A 22,095-nucleotide genomic window follows, 5' to 3' on the forward strand; every position below is an offset into this window, starting at 1 on the left:
TTCCTCCTCCTTCTCCTCCTCCTCCTTCTCCTCCTCCTCCTTCTCCTCCTCCTCCTCCTCCTCCTCCTCCTTCTCCTCCTCCTCCTCCTCCTCCTCCTCCTTCTCCTCCTCCTCCTTCTCCTCCTCCTCTCCTCCTCCTCTCCTTCTCCTCTCCTCTCCTCCTCTCACCCCTCTTCCAACATTCTTTCTCATAGCCGACCTCCTCTTCATGATTTCTTGTTCAGGCAATTCATTTCATCGACAAGAGTTCCAGAGGAGGTGTGAGGATTTGGAGGATGCGGTGGTGGTGGTTGGAGCAGGAGCAGAAACAGGAGCGGGAGCGGGAGCTAGGGCAGGAGGATGAGAAGAGTGGAGCTGAACCCTTTGCAGAGGAGGAGAAGCCCTGCAAACGATGATCTCTTGAAGGAGACTGAGGAAACGATGAATCTCAAGCAGTTTCTTTCTCTTCTCAAGCGCAAAGCTCTCATCCCTGAGGTTAACCTCTTCCTGCTCCTACCGCACCCTCCTGCTCCTCTTACTCCCTCCTCCTCCCCGCCCCCTCCTGCTGCTTTTGTTTCCTCCTCCTCCTCCCGCTGCTCCACTTCCTCCCTTCCAATCTTCGCGTCCTTCTCTCGCCTGATCCACCTGGACGGACAGGTCCTGAAAGAGGAAGAAGCAGTCTCCTCCTTCCGCAGGGTGACCCTCCTCCTCCTCCTTCCCCCTCCTCGTCATGACCGGGGGCTGCAGGTTGCGCGAGAGATAGAGCGAGAGCATGGGAGCGAGCTCTGCATCAACACGGAATCATTCAAGAAGCTCATGTACAATGCCATGGTGCGCAAGGTAAACCCCCCCCGTTCCTCCTCCTGCCCTTCTGCTCAAAGTCTGACGGTCGTCTGATGGCAGGGCCTTCTCTCCGACTCGCAGGCTGAGGAGGAGGAGGAAGAGGAGGATGGAGAGGAGGAGGAGAGTGACATGTCAGAGCTCGAGCGATGAAGTTCAATAGGTTACGGAAGGGTCTTGATGGAATGAAAGCCGCTTACTGAGTGCCCTACGTGACTGATTTTTAACTTAACTTTGAGTAAACGCCCTACGGGCTGCCGGCAGTCGGGCTGGCCGGACCGGCGTGGCTTCACGCAGCGGCCACCCGGGCCGGGCCGGGCCGGGCCCCGACAGTCGGACTCGATCGGACTCGGTCTTACAGATAGAAATTGACCTCGTCCCCGCTCAGGACCAAACTCCTCAGCACGATGCAGAGCACGATGCAGAGCACGATGCAAGAAGCATGGCTGGTGGGTAGGAGAGGCCCAGGGGAGGTGGAGGGAGAAGCGAGCTGAGGAAGAAGACGGAGAAGATCAGAAGGAGAGACAAAGAAAGATCTTGAGGAAGAAGATTGAGGCAAATGTGCTCTATCTTCGCCTGGACTTGTTAGCTTGACAACCAGTTTCAAGCAGAAAACATGTCCGCTGTGAGGGATTTCGTAGAGGTTGGCTCGTTGCTGGGCATGGGGGTTGGGATCGGTCTTTTGTGCTCAAAGATTGGAGGGGCTGTGATGGACTTCATCGGGATAGCTTCAACCTGGATGCTCTTCTTCGCCGCTGGCTGGCTGTTCCTTGCCCGAAAGATCATGAAGGACCATGAATCCAGGGCGTTCCTGGTGCAGACACTCTTTTCAGCCACCTTCATGGTCTCGTGCTCCATGTTCAGCCTCGTGCTCTTCGAGGTTCTAGACGTCCTCTCTCATGATGCCCGATGGTGGGCATGGAAGTTCGACCTCATAACCGTCACCGTAGTCCTCATCTTCCTGCTCCCCTACTCCTTCTTCTACCTCGTCTTCCGCAACATGGAGTGGCCATGGCAGCAGAGCGTGTATCTCGCTTGCGCGCTGCTGGCCATGTATCTCTGGGTCTTCTACACCATAACCAACAGCCTCCCCATCGTGGGTCAATCAGGTTCCTTCGTGGTGATGGGGATCTCGAGGCTGGGGGTGCTAGGGGTTACTGCCATGGCGATCACGTCGGGGTTCGGTGCGGTCAACAATCCTCGCAACAGCCTCACCTACTTCCTGACGCCAGTGAGCGAGCAAGACCTGCAGATCCTTGAGAAGAGGCTGATGAAGACGATGGAGATGATATGCTCTAAGAAGAAGCTCATTCTCATGACCAGGAACGAGCTCCAGAAGAAAGGGCAGGGCGTCAAGGCCGGAGGTGGAGGATGGAAGGACAAAGTCGGTGGTTTCTTGCAGAGCGTCACTGGAGCAAGTGACGACAAGTCCTCTAGGCAGAACCTGCAGATTCTCAAGCAGGAGGTGCAAGGGATGGAAGAACTGAGCTCGCAGCTCTTCGAGGAGCTGCACGACATGAGGCTGGCCAAGGACAAGTTCCTCTCCAAGACGATTGCAGGCATGCTGCTCAACTACATGGGATACATATTCTCAGCCTACTGCGTGTACAAGATGATGATGGCCAGTATCAACATCATCTTCAACCGAGTCTCCCAGGTCGACCCTGTGACTCGTGCCCTCTCCATCGCTTTCCTGGCTGTGCAAGGCATACAAGACATGGACGTCGAGCCCGTCGTCCAGAGCATCAGCTTTGTCCTCGTCGGAGTCCTGATCGCTACTTCCATTCGAAGCTTCCTTCAGATCTGGCTCAAGATTTTCCACCTGCAGAATGCTACATACAGCATTCATTATTCCAACATGCTCATCCTGTTCATGGCATGGATGATGGGCATGTATTTCGTGTCTTCCGTATTGTTGATGCGGATGAATTTGCCTCTGATGTATCGCAAGGCAATCACAGACGTTCTCGGAGACATCCAATTCAAGTTCTACCATCAGTGGTTCGACTTTATTTTCATCCTGGTAGACATTGCTCTGCATTTTCTGCAATAACGTTTCTCTTTACAGAGTGCTCTCTTCTTCCTCGCTGTCTTCTACTTCATCGACAACTCGAAGAGTTCGAGAGCTCCGTCGACGACCGAACAAGTCTCTCATATGCAACAGTTCCATATCCACTGAACCCTTTGATAATCCTTGCATGGTCTTTAGAGAAAGCTGAAAAGTCGTTCCCAAAACCATTCCGGATAAGCAATGACGTGGTGAACGTTCACTCCTGGTTGCCGAGGGAGGAAGGAGGTGGCGTACCCCCCAGAGCCCGATCTTCTCTTGTTCGAGCTTCAGACGCGAACCAGCGGGAACAACTTGAAGAGGATGAACATGATGATCGAAGATCCTAGAGGGATAGCCAGGTTGTCGTCCAAGTCGATTGGTCCTCCTTTCCCGTCCACGATTCTTCCGCAGAGAGTCTCTGGGATCGCAGCTGCACAAGACACCGAACGTCAGAGAGCAGGAATGAAGAGAGCATGCGGATATTCATCTCTCAACAAGACATGGGGAGCGTTACCTGCGATTCCTCCTATGAGAGACGCACCGAGCAACGAGAGGGAAGGGCTGAGGCTTCGAAGGAAGTAGAGGAAGGTAATGAAGGAGCAGGCGACAAGACCCCCTAGACTTCCGATGAGGGACTTGCCGTTTGAAAACCGAGGACCCAAAGCGCCCCAGGTCATGCCGCATAGAGAAGCAAAGGGGTCACCAAACGCGAGGAACAGTATGCTGAGTACTGCGATCGGTTTCGGGAAGAACAAGACACAGGCAAGCACCCCTGCAAGGTAAAAAACGATACCACTCCTTCTCTCAATTTCATAGCTCCTTGCCAGCCTTGCAAATAGGCGGAAGAAGAGGATGCTCAAGGGGTGCTTGGGATAGTTTATCCGGAAGGTCTCGGCAACAAAGAACACCAGGAAGCCTGGTGTAAGCAAAAGGAGTGCTACCTCCCTGGATAGCCAGAACTCGTACAACGATGCCATGATGACCCCTGAGGTGCTGTGGAAAATCTTCCGGGACAAGTGCATGTTCTTTTTCGTCTTGAGAGTCTTGGTCTTGAGGCTGTACATGCTTAAGTACGTTTCGTTCAACTGTCCCAAGTTGTCCAGTTCGGGCGTCGGATCCTCACCAAGAGAACAAACCATGGGACGGCGAGGGCTACATACTCGGAACACTGGTGTGAGAGGCCGAGATGCAGCGAGGGAAGCCGGTCGTGACCGTGAAAGAGGAAGCACCTGGGGTTGGAAAGAGCCGTTCGGGCGAACTTGACTCAAGACCATCCCTACAAACAGGACGAGCTTTCGATTCATCATGGCTGAGACAACGAGGCAGCACTGCAAGGTAGATGGACGGAGGACAGAGGACGAGGTTCAGTGCAGATCCTGTCAACGAGCCGATACTGGTGCCAGCAGGAGAAGCTCCAAGGGGGAAGGAGGAGGATCTGCTTTACGACTCCCGGCCGCAGAACAGTTACGACTGTAACTGTCAGACTCGGCCCGGGGCCCGGGCCGCAGCCTCCTCTGAGTGCCTACCGTCGTGGCCCCCGGGACTCAGGCTTCGACTGAAATGGTGATCTGAGGCGGAATGGGCTGCACAGGCCGTACTGAGACAGATAAGTAATAAATCCTCGTAATAAAAGTACTACTACTGTAGGGCCCGATCGGATATCAACTGAGTTGCGACGCGAAGTCAACGATGAGGATGATGGCGGATCATAGAGAAACATGATGTCATGGACTGATGACAGTGAAGAACCGTGACTGAGACTCGAAGGATGGAACGATGATGATGATGATGATGATGATGATGACGATGATGATGATGATGATGATGATGATGATGATGATGATGATGATGATGATGATGATGATGATGATGATGATGATGATGATGATGATGATGATGATATGAGATCAGGCAATAGCAATCTAAACAGCTTTGTGTTCAAAGATACGATCCAGTAATCCGACAGACTCGGGCGGAAGGAGGGACCCATTCTAAATCTTCTTGAAACGTAGGAGAACAAGCGTGCTGCGACAGGAGCCATGATGCCCGTCAGGTATCAAGACGTTATGTCCAGACTCGCGAGGGAGCGAGAGGAGAGAAGGAGTATCAGGTGGAAGAAGCTTTCATGGCGCATGCTTTCATTGAGCCATGTTTCTATGTTTCTCGCAGGGAGAGGATGGAGAGGCTAGCAAGGGATGACGACTGGGTTGGCGGCAAGGAGTGGGTGGCAGTCACCGAGAGCAAGGTGATGCGTGCTCTGAGGCTGATGTCAAGGCTGACCGCGAACTTGTAGAAGGAGAGCAGTCCGCGGGAGGCTGCCAGAAGAGATGTGAAGAGTGCAGGTGACGCATCAGAGAACATGTTGTTGGAGGGCAACGTCGTTGAAGATGAAATGACAGAGGAAAGGGAGTTGATCCCCATCATAGAGACTCTGAGTGAGATTGAGAGGGGATGAGATAGGTGGTGCTGACCTGGTCTGTGCCAGGAGTGAAGCCTGAAATCCCCGACGGGATCTGTCCTCCAGAGTACTACACTAGCAACCCTGCCAGAGCGAAGAAGCAGTCGAGTATCGTCGTGGAGATTCTTCCGTTCTTGTTCATGTATGTTTCCTGTTAATCATACTCTGTCACTGCGGCGAATGTGATCGGCTGAGGTTTCAGCGGAGACCTTTCGATCGCAAGGGATGTCAACGTTCTAACTGGGTTGGGCATTGACTGTATTCTGAATTGCTGCAGTGAGAACTTTGAGGTACCTTGACAACTCTCTCGGCTCGTCTCTCCTTCCTCAGCTCCTTGCCAGCAGCTCGGATCACATGGACTGCGAAGGTGCAGGCAGTGTCCGTTGGACGACCCCGATACTAGTCTATCGCTCCAGAGAGAAAAGGTATGGACAACCTTTCCACACCATCTCTGCTTTGTCTGATCGTCTTGCAGGCCATGGACAGCATATCCCATGCTAGAAAGGTGACCCTGCAAGGCCCTCACCATGAGGCGCTCACTGACAAGAGCAGAGTGGGGAGAAGGTGCTGCTTGTCTGCAAGGAGACAACAGGAAGCCTACACGTTGCGATCTGCATCATGTGAACGACTGATGTCTTGATCATGTCAAGAAGATGATTCTCCCTGGCAGGTACCTCTTGTGGGAGTGCAGACTCTCTCTCCATCAAGCCATCGCCCTCGTGCAGTTCACCGTCGACAGCATTCGAATCCCACGGAGACTTTGTGTATGCAGTGACCATGCTTGGGCTACAATGATGTGGCTCGCAGAGCTACCTGATCCACTATGAAGCGGTCTTACATGGACGAAACTCCATGATGTTGCAAGACGGATACATCGTCGAGGTAAGGAAGTGAGAGAGGGTTGGAGGGAGGGAGGAGAGGGAGGGAGAAGAAATTGACCTCAAGTCAACAGAAGTTTGAAACGGGTGCCGTGGAGTTTGAAGTACTTTGATAAACGTCCATCTCTCTCGGCATGTCTCTCCTCCTACTTGAGCTTCACCTTAGTGATCCCTTCTGTCGCATTTCTCGCTTGTGTGAGCTCCTTATCAGTCCTTGCAAGCTCTCGTGCTCTGTAGTACATCTTGGGGTGCTGCAAGACCCATCAGGAGTCAGTCGCAACGAGGACGAGAGCGTGAGACGCACCTTACGAACAAGGAACAAGATGTCGTCTATGGCCTGCAAGACCGTCAGCTGCAACCACCAGTGATCATCTGAGACGAACAAGCTTCTTGCCCCGAGCGACGGAGTTTGCAACAGCGCTCTTTGTCTGAAAACCGGCTCAATCCTGAACAACGAACAGCAGCAGCACAAACCATCCTGACGACGAAGTCATGAACGATATCGTCCATAAGATCGACGGTCTCAGGCAGCGGCGCCTTATGATCTCCAAAGCCGTACATCATCTTGCGAACTGCAACATCACATCACCAACGACCAGCCAGCAGGCGAAACTCACGGTCGGGGACGAAGAGTCTCTTTCGTTTGATTTCGTTTTCTTTCACAAACGGCAATGGTGGCGCTTGATGAATCTGCTTTGGATCAGGTCTTGTCAAAGTGCAGTGCAGCAGAAACACCTGTTCTTCCGCCGGGATCGGCAGAGCTTTCAGCATCTGTTGCTGCTTCTGTTGCTGCGCTTGTTGCATCTGCTGCTGCAGCACTTGTCGATCATTCATGGTCGAGGAAGCAGGAGTCCCTCCTTGACCAGGAACATGTCCTGCGTGAGAACATCACGTCCTCTTTCATCTTCACTCACTTACTCACTTGTGGTTACACTGGACTGAACTGCACTTGGCTGGCCTGTTCCATGTTGCAAAGAAGCGTTCTGAACACCTTGGTGTGACATGTTTGCAGGTTTTGATTGTAAATATTGAGATTGTCCTTGCGACATGCCTGGTTGGCTGATCCGCTGCCCTTGTTGTACCGCTCCCATCCCAGCCCCTTGCTGTACCGCTCCCATCCCAGCCCCTTGCTGTACCTGATGCATTCCCCCAGGTTGCTGTATCCTCCCTGGTTGAACATTCTGTTGCATCCCTCCTCCTCCCTGCATACCTCCTTGCATTCCACCTGCTCCTCCCTGCATACCTCCTTGCATTCCACCTGCTCCTCCCTGCATACCTCCTTGCATTCCACCTGCTCCTCCCTGCATACCTCCTTGCATTCCACCTGCTCCTCCCTGCATACCTCCTTGCATTCCACCTGCTCCTCCCTGCATACCTCCTCCCTGCATACCTCCTCCTCCTCCCTGCATACCTCCTCCCTGCATACCTCCTCCTCCTCCTCCCTGCATACCTCCTCCCTGCATACCTCCTGCTCCTCCCTGCATACCTCCTGCTCCTCCCTGCATACCTCCTCCCTGCATACCTCCTCCTCCTCCTCCTCCTCCTCCCTGCATTCCCCCCTGTTGCCCTCCTTGCTGCATTGCGAGCTGAGCGGCTGTAGGATTTGAATCAAACCAAATCAGTCGATCTAAATCGATTCCAACTGAGAAAATGCTTATGGCGGGAACATGCCTGACAGACGCTGCTGCTAGCGGCAGCGATCGTTGAGGACAGGTGTCGGCCTTTTCTCCGCAGCCTGTCTCCCCTCCCCTCACCTCCTTCACAGCATAACCCCCTCTTCTCTTCTCCCCTCCCCTCCCTCATAGTATAACCCCTCCTCTCCTCTCCTCCCTCCCTCACAGCATACCCCCCGCTTCTCTCCTGCCACTTCCCTCTCTCACAGCATACCCCCCGCTTCTCTCCTGCCACTTCCCTCTTTAACTCTGAACAGCCTGCTGCCCAGAGGCCCAGGCTCAACTTCAAGCCATGATGAGCGGGAGGAAGAGAATCGACGTACCCAAGAGGCTGGAGAAGTACTCGGTCCCTACTGTACAGTCCTTCGTACCCAAGTCGACCATCTCGTCTGCAAGAGAAAGAGCAGAGCTGTTGAAGATGGGCAAGAGAGACGCAGTGCAAGAGACTAAGAATGAGCCGGAGGTGGATGAGCCAAAACTTGATATCTTTGGGCTGAGGAGGACAAGCAACTTTGAAGACGAGGAGGATGATCAGGAGGAAGTGGGCGGAAATGCTCACTCGTTCTGGATGCCGGATGCTAGCGTGCCGGCAGAGAAGCCGCAAAGCAGTGGAACTATGACGACAGGAGAGGGGAGAAGGGAGGAGAAGAACAAGCCTCGTGAGATCTTCGACGGCTACCATATATGGCATGAATGGATGTCAAGGACGGCAAACAAGCCTTTCTGGCACTGCAAAGAGACAGGAGAGACACGATGGGAGCCACCGAAACGACAGGCGGTGCAGGACCAGGACAGAGCTCCGACGACGAACCCAGGGAAGGAAGCAGGGGAGGGAGCGTCTGCGAACCTGTTGGACGGAGAGCTGGATGAAGAGGCGAACAGGAGAGCTTTCTTGCAGGCCCTCTACGCCTGGCGCAATGGTGAAGACGTTGCAGAGGAGGCGGGGGGAGGGGGGCAAGAAAAACTCGCAACCCCAGCAGTTGCTCCTCGAACGACAGCAGAGAAAGTCAGGCTGGCCTCCTCCCCCCCTGCCGCTGATTCCACCACACCCAAGCCGCTGCCCAGCCGTCCTGTGCCGCTGACTGCAAGTCTGCATGCTGCAGCTTCCAAGGGACAGGTGGAGATGCTTCGAGACATTCTGAGTCATGCTGGTGCGCGTGCTCAGATGTGCGTCAAGATCTAATTTCTGCGGCAGATGCGGAGGAGAGGGACAGGTTCGGCTCTACTGCTCTTCACTACGCGGCGGGAGGAGGACACTTGGACGCTGTGAAGCTGCTGCTGGGCAGAGGGGCGAAGATAAACTCTCAGAACCATGACGGAGATAGCCCGCTGCACCTCGCAGCGAAGGTGAGCAGGAGGAGAGACGCTTGTCCTCCTCATCGCCGTTTGTGCAGGGCTCGAGCTTCAACGTGCTGGTAGAGCTGCTGGAATATGGAGCTGACATGAGCCTGAAGAACAAGCGAGGCAACGACGCAGCAACGATTGCGAGGATGTTTGGGAGAAGGGACTTTGATACCCTGCTGAGTGCTCGAGCAACGAGGTCAGGAGACTCTGGTGGAGGCGGGAGGAGGGGAGTCGAGAAAGGACAACAAGCACATGCTGACTCAGCAAGTCCTAGAACAGAGAAGGAAGCAGCAGAGGAAGGAGCTGCTGCAGATGAAGTTGATGAGGATGACCTAGCGAGTGCTCGGAGGCAGCTTGAAGCCCTCCGGATGAGAGCCAAGGAGGAGGTCGAGCACAGGTACAGCTCGAGGCCCTCGACAGCAGCGAGCTCGACCTAGAGCTGTACACAGAGATCCGACGATCCCTTGAGGGTCTAGTCGCGAAGTGTGAGTTCATTGTATCCGCCATCCAAAACTCCCCGTGCTTCCAACTTTGCACCAAGACAAAAATGTTGCGCCCCATGTGGTAAACCCGGTTGACTTGCGGTCAAAAATTGCTGGCGCCGACCTCAAGGCAGTGGGTTTGAAAAGAATTGCTGAGGAGCCTCGTAGTATCCGGGCCCCGGGGTACTGTGATTCGACGAATCGATGCTCTTGAGCTGCAGGCGACTCAGCTCCTGCACAGGGGAACAGGAGGACTGCAGACCTTGCCGTGTATGCTGTGCTTAGGGCTCGTGAAGACCCCTCTCCTCGTGCACCCGTAGTCGATGTTGTCTGCAGCAAAGCGTGCAAATCAGCGTCTTGTGAAAGCAGCAGCATGCGAAATCTCACAAGCCCCTGGTCCTGGTGCGAACGTCCGGATTCTTTCCGGGCTCCTGCCATTCTTTCAACCTTGAAGCTCCCTATCACTCTCCTCCATCACCTCGACTTCATCGAGTAGGCAACTGACTCGCCCAGCAGCCGAGCAGCTTTGGGTGTTGGCGAGTAAGCCCCAGGCCCAGGAGTGTTTGGCACATGCCCGTACGCTGAGCCCAAGCTGTGCCTGATGCCGAAGGAATAGGAAGGAGCTGGGGGCCCGTGAGTCAGCAGCTCAGGAGCCTGAGATTGTCGTCACCTCCTCGCTTTCCTCCATTTGTGCTGACAGTCTTCCCGCTGTTCGACACCAACGACTGCATCTTGTCGCTCAGCGGAAGAGAAGCACGAGGAGGGCATGACCGTCACCAAGTCGACGTTGTAGGCTGCTGGCCCAGGGCTTCGTGGCTTGTCGCCTGAGTAGGAGAGACGCTGACCGAAGCCTACAGCTCGTGCCTTGTGCGAAGGGTTCCAGGGAGTGTATGCTCCAGGTCCGGGGATGTATCCCTTACAATTAGTCAGGAAGCTCTCCCTCTCCCTCTCCCTCTCCCTCTCCCTCTCCCTCTCCCTCTCCCAACTGACTAGAAGAGCTTCATCTCGTCCTCTCTAACCTTGTGGTTGGACGTTTCATGCCTGGGGCTGAGCGTGTACCGAGGAGCAGAAGGCTTGTCTGCACTGTTGGGACTGTACGCGCCGGGCCCGGGGGTGTCGGGGATTCTCAACTCGTTCAGTTTTGCTCCGATCGTCTTGCCGACCGACGAAGACCAATGGGAGTACGATCCAACCTGCTCGTGGAGGATGAGAAACATGCGAGGAGGAAACAAGGCCAGAGCAGTGGTGGCGGATTGATCACCTTTGGAGCTTGTAGGAAGCAAACGATGGAATCATCGCGGAAACTGCTCCGAGTCGACCTCAGTGTAGTGGACCCTGAAGAGATCAGGTCAGAGCTGCATCGAGCGAGTGAGGGAGTAAAGAGGGAAAGGTAGGCATCAGCCGCAATTAGGAAGGCTGCTAGTGGAGATTGAATCTCATCACCTGAAGTTCTTGGTCGTCTGTCGGTCTTCATCCCCTGCTTCCCCCAGTTCCGACCTCCTTCTGTCTAATCACCGCTATGAAGGCAATCATTAATAGCTTCAAGAGAAATCAGATATCAGCTGCTCGATATCCTCCGCAATTCCTCTGCCTCTGAGACAGACTTAGGGGATTTCTCGTATTCGTTTTCTATTCGCTATCAGGCTCCTGCATCCTGCATGGCAAAATCGGCCGTTCCGCATTCCTCTTCTCAATTCATGATTAAGGATACTTGCAACATCAACCTCCCCTCCTTCTCTTTCCCCGCCCCTCCTCTCAAGGCCGCTGGACTACTCGGACCCGCTCCTCTTCTCAGACCGCGTCCTACGAGCATCGTGAGACATTGACAAAGGGACGAGGAGGTCTGAGAGGGGGGTGGGTCATTCACCTGCTATGTGCAGGAGGGGTGGATCAAAGTCTCAAGGTAGGGTAGGGGTGAAATCCGGGGTAGGGGTGGCTGGATTTGACCCTTGTTAACATTGGGGCAACAAGGGGGTGGAAAGTTGACAGGTGCTCGAGGTAGAAGAGGAGGGGTAGTCACAAGACGACTAAGGGGGGGTACCGTACTGTAGACGAGGAATGCCGCACTGCTATGATCAGCATTAACAGGGGTGGGGTATCGTCACACATGGTACTAAACATATTAGTCAAGTCTCTTTAGGGGGTGGGGGTCCTCTGTAACATCCTCGAAGATCGAGTCAAACTTTGATAGATGTCAACCGTCGGACTCCCGACCGTTGATGAAAAAAAAAAGGAGGGGCGGGGGCCCGGGTTGACTCCCGGCGGCGCCGGCCCGCCGGTCGCGCCGGGGCTGAGTCGGGCCGGCGCGGCCCGGGGGCGGCTGGCCCCGCCGATCAGATCGGACCCAAGCGGTCCGACGGTCCGACGGTCAATGCCTCTCTCTGAGCAGTGACGCCGATGTCCGGCGGTCCCGGCGGCCGGGCGCTACTTGAACCCGGTATCTATTCGGGGGGCCCGCGGCGCGGCGCCGGCCGCCCCCGCGAACTTCCGGAAGGCTCAAAGACAGTCGGAGCCTCCGTCAACGGTGAAACCGTTTATGAACCGACGCTCGCCGAACTCACGGTGACTCTACTATGCGGGCACAACTTCCGAAGCCGCTTGAAGCGGCCTCGCAAAGCGGCGCGCGAAGCCTTGAAGTTTGCCCTCACTCACTGGCAGTGTCACAGTACGGTCACGGTCACGGTGACGGTGGAGGAGTCGCGGCACAGCCTGCCGCCGCAGTGCCCAGCACCGGGCCCCGGGCAGAGACTCAGCCTGCCGCAGTGCCGCTGCCAGGAGAGTCACCCCACGGCCCGGCGGGCCCTGGCACTCAGTGACTGGTCAGTGACGGACAGCGAACTCGGAACTTCAGTGCTAAAGTTCGCCCATGCCGCCGCAGTGGCGCCCCGGGCGTCCGGCTCGGAGTTGTAGGGGTCCCTCCGAGGGTCAGCGTTACGGTAGGGAGACATTCCGGATGATACCCACTGGGGTGGGTGGTGACAGGTGACCTGGGGGTATCCTCCGACCGCGAGGGGGTGGGGGTGGCCGGGCTCGTGAATCGTCGCCGTTGCAAATGCGGCCCTAAGGGTGCAAGGAGGTGCAGGGAGGGGGTGGGGTGGGGATACAAGAGGTGTATTCCGATGTCGGCAAGGGGGTCAGGTTTTGTAAAGTGGAGGGGTGGGTAGGATGAAAATGAAGTCCGGGGTGGTCAACGGTGGGGTGGTACCGTCGTTGTGGGGAAATTTTGATGCGGTACCAGGGGAGGAAGGCGAGGAGGAGGGAGGAGGCGGACGAAGGAGGGAGGCAAGAGGAAGGAAGGAAGATGAAGGTCGAGAGGAGGAGGGAGGAGAGAGAACAAGGATGAGTCGCGGGGAAGGAAGGAATGGTGCAGAGAGAGAGAGGGACGAAAGGAAGGAGCGAGAGTGTGAGCTAGCGAAGTGAAACGATGGCTGAAACTGCAAGATCAGCTGCAATGAGTTTCAAATTGCATCAAGGGCTGGAAAATTTAATGATATCGATGATGTACACATTCGAACACGTCATAACTGAGTTACATGTGACATGGTTGAGCTTGAAACCAGTATCCGAGTCACTAATTGTACGAGCTTGCAGGACAGGTCACAATGGCAACGCTGGCCGAGGATTCTCAGAACTACGACCTTAGCAAGGATCCGAATGATGGGGAAAGCCTCCTTGCTGCGGGAAAGCTCAACGCCAACCACACGTATAGCAACTCCACCACCTCCTGGAACGGAGCGACCGCAACGCCCGGGTTTCAGATGGGAATGGAGAGCTTCACACGAGGTGATGGGCTCCAAGTCTTGTGCTGCTCGTCCTCTCGACGTGCTTCTCCTGCAACTTCACCTGATCCGAAACCTCAGGATTGAAGGGCGTCGGCATTCGAGTTGAAAGCGATCACAATTCACGGCATGTCGTGAGAGAGATCTTTGCTAACGGCAGCGCAGCTCGAGACAAGAAGCTTGAGGTCGGAGACAGCATCACTCATCTCGACGGCGAAGCCTGTTGCTCCTGACTTGCTTTGTGCTCGCTCCTCACTGCTGGTCCCAGGCGCGGCATGGACGACCAACCAAGTTCGCGAGCGCCTCTTCGGCCTGGCGGGGTCCAAGATCAGGATCATGGCGCAGAAGCAGAGCGGAGCACCACTGGAGGTGACTCTGACGCGAGGCGACCCCGAGTGGTGGGCGTTTCAGGACTGGAAGGACAGGATGCATGCGGACATTGCGACCCGCGAGCAGGAGGTCGACTCCCTCCGCCTCCGTCTGAGGGATGCCGAGAGTCAGAGCTCTCGTGACCGCCAGGAGTTTGACAATCTCAACGCTCAGGTCGGGTTTGACGGCGAGTCAAGTACGACTGACCTGCCGGGTAGATCATGCAGCTGAGCCGACAGCATCGCAAGCTGCAAGTTGACCTCGAGAACGAGATCGAGATCCGCAAGAGGAGCGAAAGCATGCTGACGTACATGTCCAACGAGAAGAAGCACTCCGAAGAGCAGATTGAAAACCTCTTGAACAAGGTGCTTGCAATGAAACTGATGGTAAACTTGTTCATCCGCCCCTGTAGGTCTCAGAAGTCACCCTCAGCTTCAAGAGCGCTCAGGGGCTCGCAAGGGAGATGACGGAGAAGGCGAGGCAGTCGGAGCAGGTCCCTCGACACGGCAGGACTCCGACCTCTCTGAGCTGACGCAGGCGCGAGCGAACGAGGAGAAGCTCCGCAAGGCAGCTGAGACGAGGGAGACGAGGGCGCAGAGTCTGCTGCTAGAGGAGATCCGCAAGGCAAAAGACCTGGAGATCGAGAAGACCATCCTGCAGGTTCGCTCCACTGCCGGGAAAGTTTCCTCCTCTGAACTCACAGACCCCTGTAGAAACGTTCGGACGAGCTCAAGGAGATGGTGGAGAGGTTGGAGTCGGTTGACGTCTCAGGGATCCGACAGCAAGTGCATGTTGCAGAAAGAGAGTTAGAGCTGAGCAAGGTCCTCCTGAGATGACGATGATGCGAGCTCGGTCGTGAATGCTCTTACAGAAAGAGGTCGACCGATATGCGGCGTTTGTCGACAAGATGCAGAAAGACAACTTGTCACTGCACTCTGCCCTAGGGGATGTACAGGTGTGGATGAAGCAGATGCGGGCGATGAGGACTCGAAGCGCTAGCCTGACGCATGCGGCAGTTGGAGAACATGAAGTTGAAGGAGTCCCTGGAGGAGGGCAAGAACAAGATACAGCACCTGGAGACTGCTCTGGAATCTGCGGTCTCAGCAAAGATCGATGCTTTGAAGAAGTATACCTGATTTTCTCGCTTCCTCTCACATCCCTCTTCCCTCCTTTCTCCTCTCTCCTTTGGCCCTCCTCTTCTTGTTGCACTGACGATCGATGCAGCGAGTCAAATGCTTCGGCCTTGCTTTCACAGAAAGAGAACGACGTGAAAGCTGCGGAAGGGAAAATCATGATGCTGGAAAACAACATCAAGTCGCTGCAAGCGGAAGTAGAGCATTACGTGAGCAGGGTAAATGAGAAGACTGCAGACGAGAAGAGGCTTCAGATGGAGGTAACCTGACGCTCACTCCTCTCCTACCTGACATCTTCTTAGTCCCGCGCTCAAATCGACAAGTTGGTTGAAGACCAGAACAAGTCGGAGAGGATGCTGGTCAAGAAGGACCAGGAAGTAGGACACACACGTTCCTCCTCCCTCTTCCCTACTCCTATGTTGTTGTCCCTCCTCCCTCCTCTTTTGTTTTGCTGCTTCCTCTCCCTCTCCCTCTCCCTCTCCCTCTCCCTCCTCTTCTTCCTCTCCTCTCCTCTGCCTCCTGTGTTCCTCTGCCTCTGCCTCTGCCTCTCCCCTCTCTTCTCAGAGATCCTCTTCCCTCCTCTTCTCTCCTCTGCCTCTGCCTCTGCCTCCTCCGCCTTCCTCCTCCTCTTTCGTCCTTCTCCTCCCTCTTCCCTCTCCTCCTCACGAGTTACTAGGTGCGAGGCCTTGAGACCAAAGTCGCGGCGCTCAACGTGCAGGTGGAGGATCTGAAGCAGGAGGTGCTGGAGCTGGAGGCCGCCAAGAGCAAGCTGCAGTCTCTTGTCGTCACCAAGACGCGCGAACATGCGACTCAAGTGTCAAACTTCCAGCTGGAAGAGAACATCCTCCGAGAGAAGTGCTTTGCTCTCGAGAGTGACTTGAACCGTTGGATCAAGCACGACAAGGCGCAGCAGGAGAACATGGCAGACTTGGAGCATCGGATCGACGACATGAACAAGCAGATTAAAGATCTCAAAAATCAGATCCACCAGGACAACAAGCAGATCATCGCTCTGGAAGAGGTCAAGAAGACGGTAACCGAGAAGTTTCAGATGGACAGGAATTTGACCTTGCCGGTAGCTTATGGCAGAGACTAGCGAGTACTCCAAGCAAGTAGCCAACTTGCAGTATGAGGTAGCACGATCTGAATGTCGCGAGCCGTGACTGTCGTCAGGTGTTGATCCTGAAGCAACAAGGGGAAGCCATGAAGCTCTCCGAGACGAAAATGGAGGAGAGAAGCAACAAGCTCATCAAGGAGGTCTCTCCTCCACGCTGCTCACTGCGGTCTCACACCTTTCAGGTTCACGAGCTCCAGGACGAGCTGCACACCAGGAGCATGGCATGCAGCGCTCTCCAAGACAAGTGCGTGCTCCTTTCCCGCGCGGCTCTTTGACCTCTTCCCCCTCAGGATCGACATGTTGCAAAAGGAACTCACGAGGATCCCCGAGCTCAGCGACAAGCACGCGGACGCGGTGGTTCAGGTCCGGTCCTTGGAGGAAGCGTTGAAGACCATGAAGCTCGAGAAGGAGCGGGTGAGAGTCTGGGCTCTAGAGCCTTCTAGCAGCTGAGTTGAGGTAGGCCTTGGAGATGCTGGACGCTCTGAGAAAGGAGCACGAGCTTGCTCAACGGCAGTTCGAGGGCTTCAAGAGCGAGTTGCACAAGCAGAAGGCGCTAACCCAGGAGTCCTCCAACAAGACCCAACGCCAACTGCGCGAAGAGATCGCAGCTTTGACGAGCGAGAGAGACGACCTAGCTGCCGAGCTCAACAGGTTCCCAGCTCTGTGACTACTACCCGGTGACCTTGTGGCGTCAGATTCTATGCTCTGCCCTCCCCCTGTGGCATCGGGATGGGCATCTCCGAGGTCCTGGAGCATTCGACCCGCATCATCACGGTGACGCCTCTCCTCTCCTCTCCTCCTCCCCTCGTCTCGTCTCGTCTCGTCGCCTCTTCCTCTTCCCTCCCTCCTTCCCGACTCATCAGCTCGCAGGTCTCCGACCTCGCTCCGGGGCAGTCAGCGCAGCTTTCAGGAGCCATCAGGAAGGGCGACGAGCTTGTGGCGGTTGACGGTGTGCTTGCTGCTGGCCAGACGTTGGACGAGCTCAAGGGAAGGATAGCTGGGAGGAGAGGGTCCAAGGTCCATCCCTTCCTGCTCTTGTCAGCTCCTGACGACCCTACAGCTCACCCTGACCCTCAAGCGAACGTCAGCGGAGGATTCCTTCCGCAACGGCAGAGAGTTCAGCGTGACCATGAAGCGGGGCTGCTTCGGTCCTGAGCATTGCATCATGGAGGGGGAGGTGAGAGGTTCGGGCGGAGATTCAACTCAAGGCTGACAGATCACACAGTGAGGAAGACAAGGAACGGAGGAAGGAGGAGGAGGAGGAGGAGGAGGAGGAGGATGAGAAGGTCAAGGACGACAATGGATGGATAGATGGATGTTTTGTCTCAGGATTCTAATCAACGATAGCCAACGCCTCCCATAAAAGTGCTCGGGTCTGGCACTTGACCGTTGAAATCTGCTCCCGAGAAGTCGAAGCCCGGATGCTCTTCCTGCACGCACAATCATGAGGGAGAGAGGAGGCACGACAAGCAGAGAAGAGAGGAGACAAGACGGGAGAGCTGGGGGGGAGTGTAGGAGCAGTGGCTGGGAGTGGAGGCTACCTGGAATCTCTCTCTCATGATGTCTTTCCGCACCTGGAGCAAACATCACCTCCTCCTCGCTGCACTTTCTCTTCGTCACCTCAGTGGCAGTTACAGGATCTAGCGGCTGATGGCCTTGCAGTGCGCTTTCCCATGGCACCTAATTTGTGTCTCTCAGCAGGCAGCCAACCTTGTTACACATGCTCTTACAGCTTTCGCCATCTTCGTTAATGTGATGTGGATCTCCTTTCCTCCTCCAAGAACGTCCTCCAGCGTCCAGTAACTCTCTGTATGCTTACACTTCCCGCCGAGATCATGCTGCGGCAAGCAACAGCGATCAGAGGAGCCTGGGAGCAGAAGAGGAGGAGGGTACGTTGAGGTACTTCTCAGTGTTGCCCTTGATGCCAACTGTGATGTGGCTCGACTTTATCTCTATGTCGAACATGTCGGCCGTGACGCCAGGAGGAGGAGTGATGTATATGTTGACCTCATCCAACGATTGCTCCCACTCATAGACGAGCTGACCTGTCAGCCTAACTCACATTCAGCATGTCCAAGATTTATGGACACCATTGTGATAGTGTTGCTTCCGTCGCTTGTATTCCTTGTTCTCCTTCGTCTGCTGGATCAGCCCAGCCTTCATGGCCATCTCCGGATGTTCTCTGACCAACTCATCTTGTGCCGACTTGGGTAACGCGCTTGCCGGCATGGCTTGTGCACCCTGTTGTTGACCACCTGGGCTTCTCTCCTCCTGCAAGCAAACTTATCAACTTGGAAGAGATCTCTTCCTTTGCCTTCGGGCGCCCCATCTTAAAGTATCTCCATCAATTCCTCTGCTCCCCTTCTCTCCTGCTCTCCTGCCCTCCGGCTCTCCGGCTCTCCTGCTCTCCTGCTCTCCCGTGCTCCTGCTGTCCTGCTGTCCTACTGTCCCGATCTCCTGCTCTCCTGCGCTCCCGATCTCCCGTGCTCCTGCCCTCCTGCTCTCCCGATCTCCTGCTCTCCTTATCTCCTACTCTCCCGCTCTCCTGCTCTCCCGCGCTCTTGCTCTCCTGCTCTCCTGCATTCCTGCTGTCCTGCTGTCCTGCTGTCCTGCTCTCCTGCTCGCATGCTCGCCTGCCTCTTCCTCACCCCCTGGCCTCTCACCTCCTCATCGTCGCTGTCTTGGAACTTGTCCCACTTCGAGTAATCCACCATGGAACTTCTGGCTCATCCACCCCCACCCCCTTCTTTTACCACTAATTCTCCCTCCCCATGAACCATTCTACCCCTACCCCTCCATAGTCCCAAACAAGACCCCCACACGCCGGTGACCGTATCGGCACTCAGTACTCATGAGTCACCCGCGGCGTCCGATCCGGCGGCCCGGCCGGGTCCGATGATGGCGGCGCCGGGGCGGCCCCGGCCCGGCGGCCCCCGCCGGGTTCGGGCGCCGGGTCACGGTTGCGGCCACTGACCGTACAGAGAGTCCGTGCAAGACTTGGCAAGTTGGGTCGGCACTCATCCGAGTGACCGGGACGGTCCGGGCCCGGCCGGGCACCGCCGGGGCACCCGGGCAGGCTCCGACCGTACGGCGGCCGCCCGGCCGGCCCGGGGCCGGATGACTCGTCGGACGCCGGGGCCGGAACCCGCCGCTGCCAAAGTTTCAACTTTGGCCTGAGTGCGGCTGGGTACCGTTGGCACTGAGGCAGGTGGCCCGGTATAAGGTGACCGCACCGGCGTCACGATCTTTACTCACACAGATCGCTTGGGCTTGCCAAGTCAGTTGGTAGTATCTCAATAGTATCTCGCCAACGACCCCAAGCCTAAAGAAGTCTTCTCGGTGGGATTGTCCGACTTGCTCCAGTGAAAAGATGTGTTTTCGCAGGGAGATTCCTTTGTCCCGAATCCTGCACGTCTCTTTCTTGTGGGCCCCGCCTTCCCGTCCTTGAACGCCTTCCCATGAGCACACCAGCCGTCATCTTCGTCTCTCCCCGTCCTCGCGAGCATCTCACTTCTGCTGACCCCCCACCTCAAGTTGCTCTGAGCTCTTCGACTCTTGAGCCGCTCTTTCACTTGCCGCAGGACGCAGCAGCAAAACGACTGGTAGGATCCACCGACCCTTTGTTCCCTTTCCCTGCTTACCTTGTTGCAGGGCGTCTCGCTGACCAGCCTGAAAGCTGCATGCCAAAAGATCGGCATCATGCGATGGCCCTACTCCCGATGGTCGCTGGAAGTGCGTTCGCCTTCAGCCTCCAAGTCACCCCCAAACTCAGAAGAAGTTTCCAATGAGGAGATGGAGAAGAAGGCTGTAGATGTAGAAGATCAAGAAGATGACTGGTTGATGCAGCAGATGCTGCATCAAGAGGAAGAGGAGGGCTGGTTGGATTGGTACCGAAGTTGCGATCTCCACGATGACAGTGTGTGGATGGGACAACAGAAAGAGTCTTTGAAAAATTGATGTGGCCAACATATAGATTGTGAGGAACCATACTTGTTTTTGTCTTTAAGAAAATGTTTGTAATATTTTGTTTTGGAATGTCTCTAATGAAGCTTGAGAAACTACAGAATTTTGCTCAATTCCAATGAGAATTTACTAGCTGGATCGAAAGAGTTTGTGAAGTTCAAAGAGTATTGAATCTTGATCCAATGCAGCAGAAAGCTGAAATTTTTTCATCGATGAATTTATCTTGCTTACGATTATGAACTTCTGAACGTAGAGAATTTCTTCATAGAATGATGCCACGGGGGCATACACTGGTTATAGTATGCAAAAATATTACTAGCAATATCTAAGTTCTGTGCAGAGGGAATCAAGTATCTGTCTTTCAGTTTGACATAGTCTCGGCTCTTTCTAGAATGGATAAGGGAAATTTTAAGCATCGTTATGATTAATATGATCGTGTTTGGTCAGATGATGATGGTTGACAAGTTTATCTAAAACCCAGGGAAGCAGGTGTGGAACATAAGTAATCAATCTGAAAGCACACAGCAGACATTGAACATAACTTGAGCCGACTAAATAAGATATCAAACATTCGCATGTCAGTGAAGACTGAAGCTAAAATCAGGATCAAAATAGACATTCAGGATACAACCGAAGGCAATTTTATTATCATGCTCGAAAATTACAAAGATGGAATAATGGTGATCACAGTGACTCGACCAAAGGGAGATCCTGGAAGTAAAGGGAGAAAGCAGGGTCTAACAGGTTGCATGAACAAGTGTAAATCTGAAATCAATCTGAGAGCTACGATGACAGGAAAGCTTGAAAGTTCGTCATTATCTCATCCAGAAGAATATCCTGCACAGTGCTCCCCAGCTTGCCTAATCTCCTTCTTTAAATGCTAGGCTTATCTCGGCGATGGTGAAAGCTTTACTGGCAGGAAAGAACAACCTTCGCGCTTTCAGACAACTCTGCTAAGACACTTGTTTGATCACCAGCAGTTGTGGTTCGTTCATCAGGGATGTATTGATCAGGGATGTACTGATCAGGGATGTATCATATTGATCAGGGATGTATTGATCAGTACTGGTCTTTAATTAACTTTGATCAGGGATGTATTGATCAGGGATGTATTGATCAAGGATGTATTGATCAGGGATGTATTGATCAGGGATGTATTGATCAAGGATGTATTGATCAGGGATGTATTGATCAGGGATGTATTGATCAGTACTGGTCTTTAACTTTGATCAGGGATGTATTGATCAGGGATGTATTGATCAGGGATGTATTGATCAGGGATGTATTGATCAGGGATGTATTTAACTTTGATCAGGGATGTATTGATCAGGGATGTATTGATCAGGGATGTATCATATTGATCAGGGACGTATTGATCAGGGATGTATTGATCAAGGATGTATTGATCAGGGATGTATTGATCACTGAGGGATGTATTGATCAGGGATGTATTGATCAGGGACGTATTGATCAGGGATGTATTGATCAGGGACGTATTGATCAGGGATGTATTGATCAGGGATGTATTGATCAGGGATGTATTGATCAGGGATGTATTGATCAGGGATGTATTGATCAGGGATGTATCAGTCAGTACTAGTGATCACCTGTTACTGTCTCAGGCTCGGTGGCTCAGAGTGATGGGTCCTAGGACTTATTATTGCCTGTTGCAAAAAGCCTTTCCTGGCTAAGACCCCCCTAAGAATCTTTGATAGAACCAGGGTCCTACAAACGCAACTTTTGTTTTCAACATCCACCCCACCACCTCCCATTATATGACCCACCCTCCCATGTTAACATCATGACTCTCAGCTTACCACCCACCCCTTCCTCCATGGTCCTTACACCTTCTCCAGTACCTCCGAATCTTATATCACTGATGCCAGTACCCACCCCCTGGTAATTACATCACTGATGCAAGTACCCACCCCCTGGTAATTATATTACCATGTTTCCCATCAGGATGCATTCTGGCTGATCAGGAACCGACCCTCTGAGTGACACAATTGTACCCCCCCTATGAGCCTCAT

The 22,095-nt window shown here is 54.3% G+C and overlaps 9 protein-coding genes across 9 annotated transcripts; 4 read left to right on the forward strand and 5 right to left on the reverse strand.

Annotated features, from left to right (window-relative positions):
* Positions 1–1,528: 1,528 nt before the first annotated feature.
* GUITHDRAFT_158609 (hypothetical protein) lies at positions 1,529–2,872 on the forward strand (the record flags this gene model as incomplete). The annotated part of the gene is made up of 1 exon (XM_005824104.1): positions 1,529–2,872. One exon carries the CDS (start codon positions 1,529–1,531, stop codon positions 2,870–2,872), a length of 1,344 nt encoding a protein of 447 aa, XP_005824161.1.
* Positions 2,873–3,156: 284 nt separating this feature from the next.
* GUITHDRAFT_116596 (hypothetical protein) lies at positions 3,157–3,933 on the reverse strand (the record flags this gene model as incomplete). The annotated part of the gene is made up of 2 exons (XM_005824105.1): positions 3,157–3,299; positions 3,411–3,933. 2 exons carry the CDS (start codon positions 3,931–3,933, stop codon positions 3,157–3,159), a joined length of 666 nt encoding a protein of 221 aa, XP_005824162.1.
* Positions 3,934–4,908: 975 nt separating this feature from the next.
* GUITHDRAFT_165528 (hypothetical protein) lies at positions 4,909–6,338 on the forward strand (the record flags this gene model as incomplete). The annotated part of the gene is made up of 12 exons (XM_005824106.1): positions 4,909–4,922; positions 5,039–5,114; positions 5,163–5,211; positions 5,269–5,304; positions 5,355–5,469; positions 5,530–5,617; positions 5,672–5,752; positions 5,803–5,832; positions 5,880–5,947; positions 5,998–6,091; positions 6,135–6,209; positions 6,280–6,338. The coding sequence occupies 12 exons, from the start codon at positions 4,909–4,911 to the stop codon at positions 6,316–6,318; spliced, it is 765 nt and encodes a 254-aa protein (XP_005824163.1). The 3' UTR covers positions 6,319–6,338.
* Positions 6,339–6,351: 13 nt separating this feature from the next.
* Positions 6,352–7,323, reverse strand: GUITHDRAFT_116598 (hypothetical protein; the record flags this gene model as incomplete). Its single annotated transcript, XM_005824107.1, has 6 exons — positions 6,352–6,456; positions 6,510–6,542; positions 6,680–6,777; positions 6,823–6,895; positions 6,941–7,080; positions 7,128–7,323. The coding sequence occupies 6 exons, from the start codon at positions 7,321–7,323 to the stop codon at positions 6,352–6,354; spliced, it is 645 nt and encodes a 214-aa protein (XP_005824164.1).
* Positions 7,324–9,057: 1,734 nt separating this feature from the next.
* Positions 9,058–9,365, forward strand: GUITHDRAFT_55426 (hypothetical protein; the record flags this gene model as incomplete). The annotated part of the gene is made up of 2 exons (XM_005824108.1): positions 9,058–9,225; positions 9,273–9,365. Coding segments are annotated over 2 exons (261 nt in total), but the record flags the coding sequence as incomplete, so codon positions are not given.
* Positions 9,366–9,829: 464 nt separating this feature from the next.
* On the reverse strand, positions 9,830–11,517 carry GUITHDRAFT_116600 (hypothetical protein; the record flags this gene model as incomplete). The annotated part of the gene is made up of 9 exons (XM_005824109.1): positions 9,830–9,919; positions 9,967–10,034; positions 10,092–10,135; positions 10,183–10,327; positions 10,375–10,429; positions 10,482–10,619; positions 10,724–10,897; positions 10,966–11,039; positions 11,502–11,517. 9 exons carry the CDS (start codon positions 11,515–11,517, stop codon positions 9,830–9,832), a joined length of 804 nt encoding a protein of 267 aa, XP_005824166.1.
* Positions 11,518–17,439: 5,922 nt separating this feature from the next.
* On the reverse strand, positions 17,440–18,338 carry GUITHDRAFT_89733 (hypothetical protein; the record flags this gene model as incomplete). The annotated part of the gene is made up of 6 exons (XM_005824110.1): positions 18,193–18,338; positions 17,996–18,147; positions 17,833–17,940; positions 17,723–17,782; positions 17,644–17,676; positions 17,440–17,532 (listed from the first exon to the last, which is right to left on the reverse strand). The coding sequence occupies exons 1-6, from the start codon at positions 18,329–18,331 to the stop codon at positions 17,440–17,442; spliced, it is 585 nt and encodes a 194-aa protein (XP_005824167.1). The 5' UTR covers positions 18,332–18,338.
* A 1,222-nt stretch (positions 18,339–19,560) lies between these two features.
* GUITHDRAFT_116603 (hypothetical protein) lies at positions 19,561–20,059 on the forward strand (the record flags this gene model as incomplete). The annotated part of the gene is made up of 2 exons (XM_005824111.1): positions 19,561–19,704; positions 19,754–20,059. The coding sequence occupies 2 exons, from the start codon at positions 19,561–19,563 to the stop codon at positions 20,057–20,059; spliced, it is 450 nt and encodes a 149-aa protein (XP_005824168.1).
* Positions 20,060–21,141: 1,082 nt separating this feature from the next.
* Positions 21,142–21,648, reverse strand: GUITHDRAFT_78341 (hypothetical protein; the record flags this gene model as incomplete). The annotated part of the gene is made up of 2 exons (XM_005824112.1): positions 21,142–21,277; positions 21,491–21,648. Coding segments are annotated over 2 exons (294 nt in total), but the record flags the coding sequence as incomplete, so codon positions are not given.
* Between the last annotated feature and the right edge of the window lie 447 nt (positions 21,649–22,095).

The sequence above is a fragment of the Guillardia theta genome (assembly GCF_000315625.1).
Source record: "Guillardia theta CCMP2712 unplaced genomic scaffold GUITHscaffold_98, whole genome shotgun sequence".
In the NCBI taxonomy this organism is placed as follows: Eukaryota; class Cryptophyceae; order Pyrenomonadales; family Geminigeraceae; genus Guillardia; species Guillardia theta.